This window comes from Diabrotica undecimpunctata, chromosome 7 (assembly GCF_040954645.1).
Source record: "Diabrotica undecimpunctata isolate CICGRU chromosome 7, icDiaUnde3, whole genome shotgun sequence".
In the NCBI taxonomy this organism is placed as follows: domain Eukaryota; kingdom Metazoa; phylum Arthropoda; class Insecta; order Coleoptera; family Chrysomelidae; genus Diabrotica; species Diabrotica undecimpunctata.
Window position 1 is genome coordinate 34,538,201 of NC_092809.1, and position 13,167 is coordinate 34,551,367.

Below are 13,167 nucleotides of genomic sequence, written 5' to 3' on the forward strand. Positions count from 1 at the left end.
CACGGCGAATCTGGATATCCTCGGTCAGTTCATTTTCAACTTTCACTTTTGCTGTTTGGTTCCAATAGAGGTTACATATGATTCTAATGTCTCTACTGTCTATGTTTTTATTTAATAAAATTTCTTTAAGCCGATTATGCTGCACTCTGTCAAATCTCAAAATCAATGAAACAGGCATATACTTCCTGATTTATATCTAAGCATCTCTGCGAAAGAACATTTACTGCAAACAGTGCATCTCGTGTTCCCAGTCCTTTCCTAAATCCCATTTGTGTATTACTTATGCCTTCATCTAATTTCTTATGTATTCTATTGTGAATTACTTTAAAAAAAAATTTCAAGACATGACTCATTAAGGTTATGGTGCGGTGAATTAGCTTCCGATTATTTTGAAGCGGGTCGATTTATCGAAAAACAACGGGATAGCACAAGCCGGCCATAAATTGACAGTTTTGTCCTATTACAGCGATCGTAAACCACAAATATTGAGAAGAAAAAGGGTATTCCACATTTGTGGTGGTTCCCGTCTTTTTCGCGATGAAGAACACCACTCCACGTTCTGTCTAATCGCTCCTTAAGAGATGTAGGTTTTTTTCTTAGTTATTCAAGAAGTCATTAGATTGACACAAGGCAGCTTTGTGAGTTACTCCGACGATCAACGAAACGAATGCGAACTAAGGCTGAGTCACAGCACAAGCAGGTTAACAGCCCTCTACCACCACTGCCAGGCAGTAACAGTCAAGGTCTTTGTTTCATTACACGGCAGCCAGACAACTTAGTCTAACAAACAAATAATGAAATCGTCAGAACTGGTTAAAACTAGCCGGAACAGCATACGTAACATCTACAAAAGTAGTGTGTGGATTGGTATTCTCGGAAATCCTATTGTTAATCCTTTATTTATTGAAGAAAACTCGACAGAAATTGGTAAGTGCTGTGCTAAAAATATTTTATTAGGTAAGGCTAAAATTTAACGTTGCTAGGGGGTTGAGAGCTATAAATATTCATTACAAGACTTCCCATTGAAAACAAAACGATCTTTTCGATTTTTCATATTAATAACAGGAGTAAAGAGATTAAAGTTAGGAAATTTTCAAATTGTCACTCTGTATATGTACGTGTTTTGCACTCACCTTTCTACGACTTATCTTTATTAGTGTATGACTCAAGATGTAAATAAATTATTTTATTACTGATTAATTTATAAACAAAATCACTCACCCGCAAGTATTGTTGCAATTCTCTTTTAGAAAACCATTCAAATTGTTCAAACTTTTCTCGGAGGCGTGGTCTAATAGCGGCAATAACACTACGAGGAAGATCAGGATACATATTATAGAGATAGGAATACACGATGGCCTGCACCATTTGTTCTTATTTCCCCATCTGGAAAGAATAAAGTTATTGAATTTTTTTTTATTTAGATCGACTTGTTCCAATAACTAAGACGATAGGAATTATATTAAATTTTGTAATACTATTCACAATCTTTCAAGAAGTTTATTTGTGCGCAAAATCTGTCACTGGAACTGATAATGCTTGATACTACAATAAACGAATTAATAGAGAATCTAGAAGGAATTCTACAAAGGAACATATGATATCTTGGTTGACAGGGAGAAATATACCATCTTTAACATAATTTTAAAATAGGAAAAGTATGACATTAAAGGACGACAAAAACAAGTTCACTTTCAATATAAAGTTGACAAAGCATGTGATGAAAGTGTCCATGTGCCGCACCATATAGAACTATAGAAACTGTTAATTGAAAAGGAATTTGTCACAATCACTGTAAATAAGTGAAATAAACTCTGTGAACATATTGCTAATGCTTTAGCATTAGTATTTGGTTGTATACTATTACCATAGTCTGATGAATGACATCATAGAATCAAACCACTGACAACATTGTCTAGCCGAATACGAGACCACTGATTGGTCTAAAATTCACTGTTGCAAAGTGCCTTGAAACAACAGGTTAATTTGCCAGCACGGAGAAGTTCTGTTAAAGTTTTTTCTGAAAAAAAAAACTTCTTTCAATTGTGAAACTCCCGAATTGTTTTATTATTTTTCGCTCATTTCCAAATCAACATTTTTGTCTAGTCAGAGACACCCACCTCTTCTGTATGAGTTATGATAACCATAACAATACAATTAAGTTAAAACTCAAAAAAGTATCCAACTAGTCTTAGCGAAAATAAAGTGGCACATTCCGCTGAATCCTTGAAATTCAACTGAGATAGAAGAGGAACTGCACTTGAGAGAATGCATATCAATTTCAGCAATAATAGAAAAACTTTTAGCCATATTATAAGTCAACATTTGGTTTTAAATGAAACAATCTTCATCTTTTAATATATGTACTTGCTTCAATAGAATCATCATTTTCTACCAAATACATTATTGCAAATTTTGCATTTGCCATTTCAGATTCAAAAGCATTGTTTTTATCACAGTGGTACCATTTATTTCTCATGTCACTGAAACTATTGCCCTCACTGATTTGATTTTTTGACTACTCTGCATTGTAAAGCTATTACATTATTTTAACATATATATTTGTCTTACCTTTCAGGAGAATCATCTGCATTAGAAGATATCATGAAACCATGACTCCAAATATCAGAATCTTCTTCATTTTGTACAGGAGGAGTCTCCAATACGGTCTGAAAGAAAGGATTTACTTATTTTTACAATCTCTGAACTGTGTTAAATACTTTACAGTTCTTTTGTAGCAATGTTAGAAGATAACTTATTTAACGAACAGGATATCTCTTGTTCGAAAAGCTATCCTACACCAAATTGAGCAAGTAATATATAAAATACAATATTACATTCAACAACTAGAAATAAAAAGGTTATCAAAAAATAAACACCAAAAGGGAACTATAATGAATCTTACAGCACAGTTATGAACTATGAAGCACAGCAAGGGTACTGAAAGCGTTTAAGATGTGGACTAATGAATGGACTAAATATCATAAAAAAAGTAGAAAATTTGAATATTAAGGACACATCGTAAGAAATAAGAACCGTAATACAAGTCACTAAAAAGGCTTCTACAAGTAGAAATGCCTAATAAAAGGATGACTTAAAAGAGTATGAATATTCGAAATGTGGCTTACATAATATCTACCACTAAGACTGTTTAAATCAGCAGTAGCTATAATTATTCTTAGAAAAATATCTGAAACTATATAGCATATAGGCACCAAAATTATTACTTAAATATACCTATAATGTCGTTTTAAAATAATTTTCAATATTTAAAGTAGGTCAACAATAAAATAAATTCTATCAACCCCAGGAGAATTCAGACGGGAAATATGACGTGTTACAATACGAAAATGAACAGATTTTGAATATAAAATTTAAAGTATAAGGCAATTTTACGAATCTGCTTTTTGTGTCCTATACCTACCTATTTTAAATAAACGGAAATATTGTAGGTATAATGTAATAAATTTTTACATAAAATACCGCTCCTTAAATAAAACTTTAAGACAACTATTTCAATTAATAATTAAAGTATCCTTTGTGTTTTAATTGTTAAAATGCATAGGGGCAATGCACAGTTGATGCATAATATGTAGCATAATGCATAATATTCTTTGTTTGTTTTTGTTATAGAAGTTCTAATTAAAAGCATCTAATTATTCAATTATATATTTATCAGTAACTCTGCGTACTTACTTTGTTTACCGTGTTTATTTTAATTTTCATTGATATTAATACTTTTATCACTTATCACCTAAGTTAACAATAAGTTAATAAAATAAATACTTTATTTTGAATTTATGCCTCGTGTCGTGGTAGGAGAACTGTCAGATTATATATGTTGCTGTAATACTAATTGCATACGTTGCAGAGATGCGTTTGCATCGTTGGGGAAGGGATTTCTAATACAGAGGCAGCTCATAGTAGGTATTGAGGGGATGACAAAAAAAAAATAAATAAATAAAAATACTGCTGTCAACTGCTATGCAACAAATAAAATAATGAGTGTATTAAAAAAATATATTTGTCATAATCATATTGTCGCTGTTAACGGAAGTTACTCCAGTCGTTAGAGACGAAAATGTAATAACCTCCAAAATTCAAACCTACAAGCTGAATTTTGCTGAGATTGTCCATTTTTTGACCCCAAAAAATATGCACAAAAGTTTACCACTTCTAACTCTCGGCTTCCTCTTAAAACCCCCCGTAGAGGAAAAAAACGGAAAAAAATCGATTTATCGTAGCTTAGATAATTTTGAACAAAAATGTTCGTTCAAACGGTTCGTTCAACATCAAAAGTATCACTTTTGATGTTGAACGAACCGTTCTCTCAGAAACAAAGCTTAAAGCGACCTGAGATTTAACTGTCAGTTATGAGTGCAAAATCAATTTTAAATAAAATTTGTATCAACTCGACGGTAAAAATTCGATATCTTTTGTGCAATTTTTGCCATTTTTTATGATTCTCATGGTCAATAAAATTTATCTATTTCATTGAAATAGAATTGAAATGAAATTCCGATTTTAAATTTTGGCAACAAATGTAAGGCATTTGAAATGTTACAAAAGTACATTTTTCAAAACTACACAACTTCAAGTTTAAATTCTTCGTTTTTCGGCATATTTTAACCCTTTCCAGCTCAAATATTTTTTTTTTTTCAATAAATTTTGTTGAAAAAAATATATGATAGAGGAAAAAATGGGAGAAATCGCGCAACGTTTATTTATGTACCACTTTTATAAAAATTGACTCTATTTACGGCAAAACACAAAAACTGCATACGAAAGCTAGCCTCTTCACCTTTAAAACGTATTTTGATTTTTGCTGATAGGACACTCTGATCAAAAGATATCGAAGATTTGATACAAATTTTATTTAAAATTGATTTTGCGCGCCTAACTAACATTAAATTAAATACTATTTAAATGGGAATAAGCCATAATTAAAGGTTAAAATACGTTTATTGACGTTTCAATTTCCACTTCGGAAATCGTTCTCAAAATATAAACATTAGTAAATTAAACAAATTTTGTTTAATTTACTAATGTTTGTATTTTGAGAACGATTTCCGAAGTGGAAATTGAAACGTGAATAAACGTATTTTAACTTTTAATTGTGGCTTATTCCCATTTAAATAGTAATTAATTTAAAATGCCACAAGAAAATAGCTTCAGAACAAAACTAACATTCAAAATCGCCGGTCGTTCCAAACCTTGTTTCTAAGAGAACGGTTTATTCTACAGGAAAAGTGCTAATAAACATTCTTGTTCAAAATTATCTCAACTACATTTTCTTAGAGGTAATAAATGCTTTTATGCATACAAAGACCGAATGAAAAGTAAGTACTGAATCGTGAGTCTAAGCTTAGAATCTACAAAACAATAATTAGACCAGTGGTCACATATGGATGTGAAACGTGGACCCTCTCAACCACTGATGAAAATCAACTGAGAATATTTGAGCGCGCAAAATACTAAGGAAGATATTTGGACCAACCCAATGCATCGATGGTTCGTGGAGAATTAAAATGAACCACGAGCTGGATGAACTAATGCAGAGCGCAGATATTATTAGATTTGTAAAGTCACAAAGACTAAACTGGCTTGGTCACCTAGAAAGAATGCCAGATAATTGAGCTGTAAAAGTAGCCCAGAGATGGAAGCCCCAAGGAAACAGAACAAGAGGAAGGCCCCGTAAAAGATGGATAGACGACGTAGAGAGAGATCTTAAAACCATGACCATCAGTCAGTGGCGAAGGAAAGTATCCGACAGGGCTGAATGGAAGAATATTACCAGCATAAGATCTCTCGACTCTAAAACTGAAGGAAAATAATCCTCTACAACTAATCATGAGTTTTACAATAAAATTTGATAAGTATCCACCAACAAGACACTAATTTTAAAAATAGATATAGCAACGTTGATTATTTGCTAAAGATGAAAATATTACTAAAGAAAGCTACTCCATATCGTTATTTGGAGCTCTCGTTGACTTCCAGAAAGCATTAAATTGTATAAATTGTGAAATCCATCGATAAATATTATATTTAAGCTACACGGGAAGAAAGGTATTAAGAATATTAAAATTACAAGAGAATCTTTAAAATTTTTAATAGTAAGTTGCCTACGTTTGGCGCATCCGTGTAGTGCAACTTTAAATCCTTGTAAAAAAATTACTTTGTTGATTATTATTATCTTGTATAATATTAAATACTACAAAGACTTACCGATAATCGTGGTTTTCCAAGTAATCCAGGCGCTTTAAACTTGTGGACTCTCTCCGTACTGGGGGTATAAGCACCAGCAATTGCTCCCTATCTCCACTTCTTCCCGTTTCCGCAGCGGGTGTCCTGGTTCTCGATCCCGAAGACAAATTGTTGAGGTGAATGTTGGAACTATTATCGCCATAGCTTATATTATTGGTATTGTTAACTTGAACGAGTAAGCTGCAAGTTTGCGAAGCGATTTGAAAAAGACCGTCTTGGAGATTTCGTTGCTTCGGTGGACTTTTCCCAAAATCCCAGAAGTGTGGCATTCTAGGAATCCCTAGAACGAACGAAAAGTAGTTGGTTTCGTGGGTGGTGTGACAATTATCTTGCTCTCTATTCTTTGCCATTCTAAGCGATCTAAGCAAAAGCTAAATAAAGCAAGCAAATAGCACATGCAGAAAAGTCGCTGCATTATCTTCTTTAATTTTGGTTTTATAAAAATAATTGTCCATATCTGAAACAGTTTAATTTTTCAAGAAATAATAGTAGGTAGATCATAAAAAATTTGCATTTTGATTGGACGGTTACAGCAACAAATAACTACCTACATTATTAGAAATACAAAGTTCATAGATAAGTTGTGGTTAGTATTTATGTTGACCATAATATATAGCTAAATGATGACATAAAAAAGAAACTATAAAACTAAGAGAAGAAGATAAAGCACCACAATTCTATTATATGCCACGGGAATTCTGCAAATTAAATTTTTGAGATCTCTGACAGACGTTGCTAGATTTATTACCAGTTAGTAATTAGTATAGTAGTATAGTATAGTAGTATTATATAGTATAGTAGTACTATATAGTATAGTAGTAGTAATTAGTAAGTTAAAATTAATTCCAGTTAGTTTAGATCGAACCAGAGATTGGTTACATAATAATAAGTGTGTTAATATTTTGCATTTGCTAAGACAAATCCTAGTAATCTATTAGCTTGCATACAATAGGACTGTTTTATGGATATTTAAGGCGCAAACATTGTAACAGAGAACCTGAAACAGTCAACTATATATTGCATGATTTCGGAGCAATAGATCGCAGACTAAACTTGTATTATTATGATTTAATTTGTACTTTGACAGTGATTTCAGAAGTGTAAATCAAAATAGTAAATAATATTTAAATGCCAGAAGAAAATAGGTTCAAAACAATACGATATGTACTAAAAAAATTTGTTTTGTACGTCTATGAATGCAGCAAAAAAAGATAAGGGAAGTATTAGAAGAAAATGCAGAACTTACGACAATGATTAGGGTATACAACTAAATCCATGTATGATGGATTATTAACCACTAATTTAATTTGTTAAAAAACACGTCATACTATGTTAGCAATTCAAATCTATAAACAAGACAGTTGTCAAAGACTTGAAAGCTATGAAAATACATTAACATATTTACAATTCACTGAATAATCGATAAATTTTCAATTATCCTTAATGCATTGCTTAGTTTGTGGCGCTCTTTTGTGTAATTACGTTATAGAAAGCAAAAACATTTGTCACTTTTTAGTTTCAGCGTCCAATTGATATAATTTTACAAAGTATAAACATTATTAACATTTTCTTCTTCTTCGTACTTCTTAATTGGTGCAGTGTCTGCTCAACCTTCGGTATCTTCTTAACAGTCACATCAGCTTCTATATCTTCTAAACATCCACAGCGTTTTGCACCATTTTATCAATTTGTTTATTTCTTTTTCATGTGGCAACCAGATTTACTTTGCACTCTTCTAACATTTACACTACTGTCTATCATATGAATTTTGGCAGTAATTCTTTTTAGCATGTTCATCTTCTCCTTCGTTACAATTATTTGTTTACTTCGATTTTCATCCATTCCCTTATATGTTGTTTTTATTTTGTTCTGTATTTTTCTATTTGCTCATTGATCGAGAAGATATTCAGTTTGTAACTTACGTATCCATTGCTCTGTTTATCAAGTCTTTTAATGCGTTTCACTCTTCTGAGAAGTCTAATTTCGCTAGCCTGCATTCTAGAATTATCTCTTTGTACTGTTACCCCGCTTTCACACCTATATCAAAGAGTAGGTGTGGCTATTGTTATTTGTATCATTGTATGATTAATATGTTCTGTGGATTGCTCTGCATACAGTAAACAAATTACTTACCAACTCCATTTAACTAGATGTTTAAAGAGCCTCTTCTTTTCTTTTTGGCAATATCCAAGTTTATCATAAAGAGCTGGCATGATATGGCGCAATTTTTCTTTTGTTATTTGGCGGATTGTTGTTACTATTCTGTTTCTAAGATCACCCAGTTTGATCCAGATGATTAGGTTTTGTTTTTGTATACGAGACTGTTAAGGATATCCCCACAAAAAATAATCTAGCGGTGATAAATTGGGATATTTTGCTGACCACTTAACTGTACCGTTTTTCTATCTACATGTCTTGGAAAACTTCATTTAAGTAATTTCGAACATAGACATTAAAGGGTCCTGTTGAAACCAAATGCCATAAAAATGGTTGCCACTGCAGGAATTACTTGATTTTGCAACAAATCTAAATATTTTTGCCCATCTAAATTGTCCTCTCAAAAAAGTACCAATTACAGTAGTACCTATTGATAATACTTGCCCAAAACTCAACTTTTAAAGGCATTTGCGTCCGTATTTATCTGGGACTAGCGGACCCGACAGACTTCGTTCTGTCAAATAGATTTGGAATATGGCAGTTTATTTCTTTAATTCTCCTGAACAGAACCATCACCATGATGATAGGGCGGTGTGCGAGGGTCAGCTCGGGTCCCCTAAGTATCTTCGCTTCCAGAACTTTGAACACCCTTTTGGACCCACTAAAAACCCAGACTGGGATATCTGCCAGAGGGCTTCAAACGAAGAGGGGAACTTAAGGTTCTAACCTGATTGAAAAATAATCTAAAGGGATAGTGGGAACCTAAAGGTGACAAATATTTATAAAGTGTGTGCTTCAATGACAAAACATAGAGATAATTAATTATTTATTATTATTATTATTATTGACATAGGGTTAATAACCGATGTAATAAAGAATAATGAAATAAGACGTATATAATTATTTTCAGTAATCGCTTTATTGTAAATCAGGTGAATTATAATTATTAGCAAAAATCTGTTTTATTTTTATTGTAGTGCTTTATGATATACAATGTTTTTTGTTTGATTACCTGGTGAATATACAAACATATAGGATGGTTTTCCAACACGGGAACAGGCAAAATACAATTGACCATGTGAGAAACATGGGTTTTCTAGATTAATACCACAAACACCTAATGATTGCCCCTGAGACTTATTTATGATCATAGCAAAATCAAGCCGCACTGGAAACTATAGTCGTTTAAATTCAAATGGTACATTAGTCGGAATCATTGGGATGCGTGGTATCAAAACGTCTTCTCCTTTATACTTTCCTTTCAGTATAGTTGCTTCTATCAGGTTGTTCAATAATTATTTTATCGCTAACCGTGTGCCGTTGCAAAGATGTGGTTGGTATATTTCTCAACATTATAACTAACGATCCAACCTTTAATTGAATATTGTGAGGTGGCGATCCTGGTAAATCTAGCGAGTTTAAAAATTCAGGCGGATAGTTGACGACATCGTCTTGGTTAGTAGCCGAATCAACTGATTTATATATCCTCAATTCGCCTGTAATTTGTTCTTGAATTTTGAAATTTAATTCATTTACATCTATGTTTTTAGCAGCCAATATAGCCCGTTCGCTCGACCAATCATGGTTTCTGTAATTTTGAGCAACATCTGGAAACACCTTTTGAATAAGTTGTTTAGAGAATATGTCTCCAGATTGGTCATTTTGCAACTCGACACGCATATTCTTGCTTAAGTGTAATACCTTGACATGTTTCCACAAATTGGAGGACTTTAAACATGCATTGAGTTCATCAGCTGGCGTCGATCTTGGAATCACTGGCAATGTTTGACGATAATCTCCTGCTAATAATATCATTGCACCACCAAATGTGTTATAATTGCTCCGTAGATCTTACCTTTTCCTGTGATGGAAAACTATCAGATTTGTTTGTATATTCACCAGGTAATCAAACAAAAAACATTGTATATCATAAAGCACTATAATAAAAATAAAACAGATTTTTGTTAATAATTATGATTCACTTGATTTACAATTAAGCGATTACTGAAAAAATTTATATACGCTTTATTTCATTATTCTTTATTACATCGGTTATTAACCCTATATTAATAATAATAACAATAATAATAAATAATTAATTATCTCTATGTTTTGTCATTGAAGCACCCACTTTATAAATATTTGTCACCTTTAGGTTCCCACTATCCCTTTAGATTATTTTTGAATCAGATTTGAACCTTAAGTTCCCCTCTTAGTTTGAAGCCCTCCGTCAGACATCCCAGTCGGGGTTTTTAGTGGGTCCAAAAGGGTGGCCAAAATTCGTGGAAGCGAAGATACTTAGGTCACCCGAGCTGACCCTCACACACCGCCCTATCATCATGGTGACGGTTCTGTTCAGGAGAATTAAATGCAATTTTCATTTTACCCCCATGAATTTTTTCGCAAACTTTTCTGACACTTTACAGAATCGAATGCAAAAAGTTTCACAGCGATTCATCTTGCTGCGGAAAATTGGTAGGTTTAGTGCTTCTTTTACTCGCCTAATATACTACTTACATATTTGCATCTATCGTAGCGGATGCACTTTGCGGAAATTAGGCTAAGTGACTCAAAACGAATACGTACAAAAATCGACTTTCTCAAATAACTAAAAGGCTTTTATTTCTTTATGCAACTCCTTGTATACAATTTTACAACTAAATATATAAATTAATACTTCTACAAGTAAATATATAGAAGAACAACACGGTTTTTGAAAAGAAAACACGGTTGTTTAAAAGGCGGGTCTAGTCTACTAATGACAGTATTTTTATTAGAAACCAAATAATCTAAAAACGAAGAGAATATAACTTAAGAACCCATATTTCATTTAAAGGTTTTGGAAAATCCTAGAAAAAGAATATCCCATACATAGGATTTAAGATATCAAAAGTATATTGTAAATACACATATCACAATTAACATGCAGTCAAGCGAATTACAAGCAATAAGAACAAGCCAAGGACCAAAAGAAGGTTTTAGGATGTCACCGAATATTTTTAATGTATACACTGACAGAATCATAAAAGAGAAAAAATAAGATAAAATTATTTGCAGGAAAAAGATCTTATATGAGATCATGCCTTTTTAAAGCTGAAAAATTTTGATGATATATTGAGAAACAGAGATAAAAAGAATATCTTTGCTTAAAAATGTCCTAACGTGAAAGATGTGCCTGGTCTTACAGATGCCAAACTTATAAGCCATGCATTACCTTAGAGAAAAGGGATTGTGACTAAAATTATTAAGAGCTCCCAGAGTATAAATTTGGAGGTATAACTAATATGAATATTTATGTGGCTATTTAAATAAACTAAACGAAACAAAGTAAACAAACTTTTTACTAATACAACAGGATGAAAAAAGTAGCTACTTGCACTGTCAAATAATATGAAAAACCACTACTATTTAAATATACTGCAAGATATATAACTACTGAATAAACAATTAAAAAAATACTTTTTATAATTTGAGAAAGTCGATTAAAAAAACGTGATAGTGCTCACCTTTAATTGCGTTCACCCTGGATCGAACATTTGCGTGTTATTCCATTCGTCATCAAACCACCATGAGCTCTGTCACTAAACTGAGGCTAACGTGGAGGTAAAAGCGATTTAATATCCATTGATTGCCTCCCTTGGAAGGTTATAGTGCGGATCATTTCCAATGGTAGGCCAACAATAATGGCGATGAGGGGGATTATTGGAAATTTAATTGTGTAATGGAGAAACCTATAATGTGTTGGAAGTTTTTGTTAACATGAATGTATTTTCTTTTTATTTTATTATGGAAAGCAGTAAAAAAATTGTTTCGAGTATTTTACGCTCAAATAAAAAGTATTTGCACTAACATTATGTGGGTTATAGTGAAATGTCATAAAAACGTTTACATGTACTCAGTGTACAAAAAACTTGACGGACATGGTATAGTCATCGTTAGCAACATAATATATTGGAACCACACAAGATGTGTTAGAACAATAATTTCCTTAAAGTACTAGTACAGATTAGAAAGGTAAAAAGATGCATATTTTCAAAAAAAAATTACTCAGCTTCTTTATTAGATAAGAACATGAATTTTTTTAAATGTCATTTTATCTTTGAATTAAGCAAAAAAATTTTTGATTTAGTTCCCATGAATAGTCCGTTTTCTAGAGGGCGCCTAAGTTAACATCTCAAAAAAGGTGTCCGATGGCGGAAACTAATTTTCAGGATTGAAACATCTTAAACAAAAAATTCCAACAAAATTACTTAAAGAAAGCGCCCTTGCAAGATAATTAATCACTTTTAATCGAAAATTAAAAACAAAAAACAAAATGGCGGACATTGAAGAAAAAGTTTTTGTTTTGTTTTTTTACCAATTTTTGCATGCCAAAATTAAATTTTTGGCTTTTTTTCTAAAATATGGTTAATTGCCTTGTAAGGGCCCTTTCTTTAAGTACTCCCGTTGGAATTTTTTGTTTCAGATGTGCCAATCCTGAGAATTAGTGTCCGTCATCGGACATCTTATTTTGAGACGTTATCTGAGGTGGCCTCTAGAAAACTTTCTAGCATCCTTCCTTTAGTTCATGAGAACTAAATTTTTTTTTTTGTTTAATTCAATTCTACGTTCCGGATAGTGTGAGTTGTTCGTATTTAAAACCATTTAAATTATATTTTTCGGAAACTAAACACTACGTGCTGGAAACGCAACGTGCATGATAATATGCCACGACCTTTATAGTTTCTTAAAAACACGATTCTC

The 13,167-nt window shown here is 32.3% G+C and overlaps 1 protein-coding gene across 1 annotated transcript in view; it reads right to left on the minus strand.

Moving 5' to 3' along the window:
- Positions 1–12,002, minus strand: part of LOC140445171 (5'-3' exonuclease PLD3-like) — a 63,463-nt gene extending 51,461 nt beyond the window's left edge. The window contains 5 exon segments of the mRNA XM_072537043.1: positions 1,222–1,386; positions 2,572–2,669; positions 6,229–6,285; positions 6,288–6,547; positions 11,931–12,002. Of these exon segments, the coding sequence (XP_072393144.1) occupies positions 1,222–1,386; positions 2,572–2,669; positions 6,229–6,285; positions 6,288–6,536 (569 nt within the window). The 5' untranslated portion in view covers positions 6,537–6,547; positions 11,931–12,002.
- Positions 12,003–13,167: the final 1,165 nt, after the last annotated feature.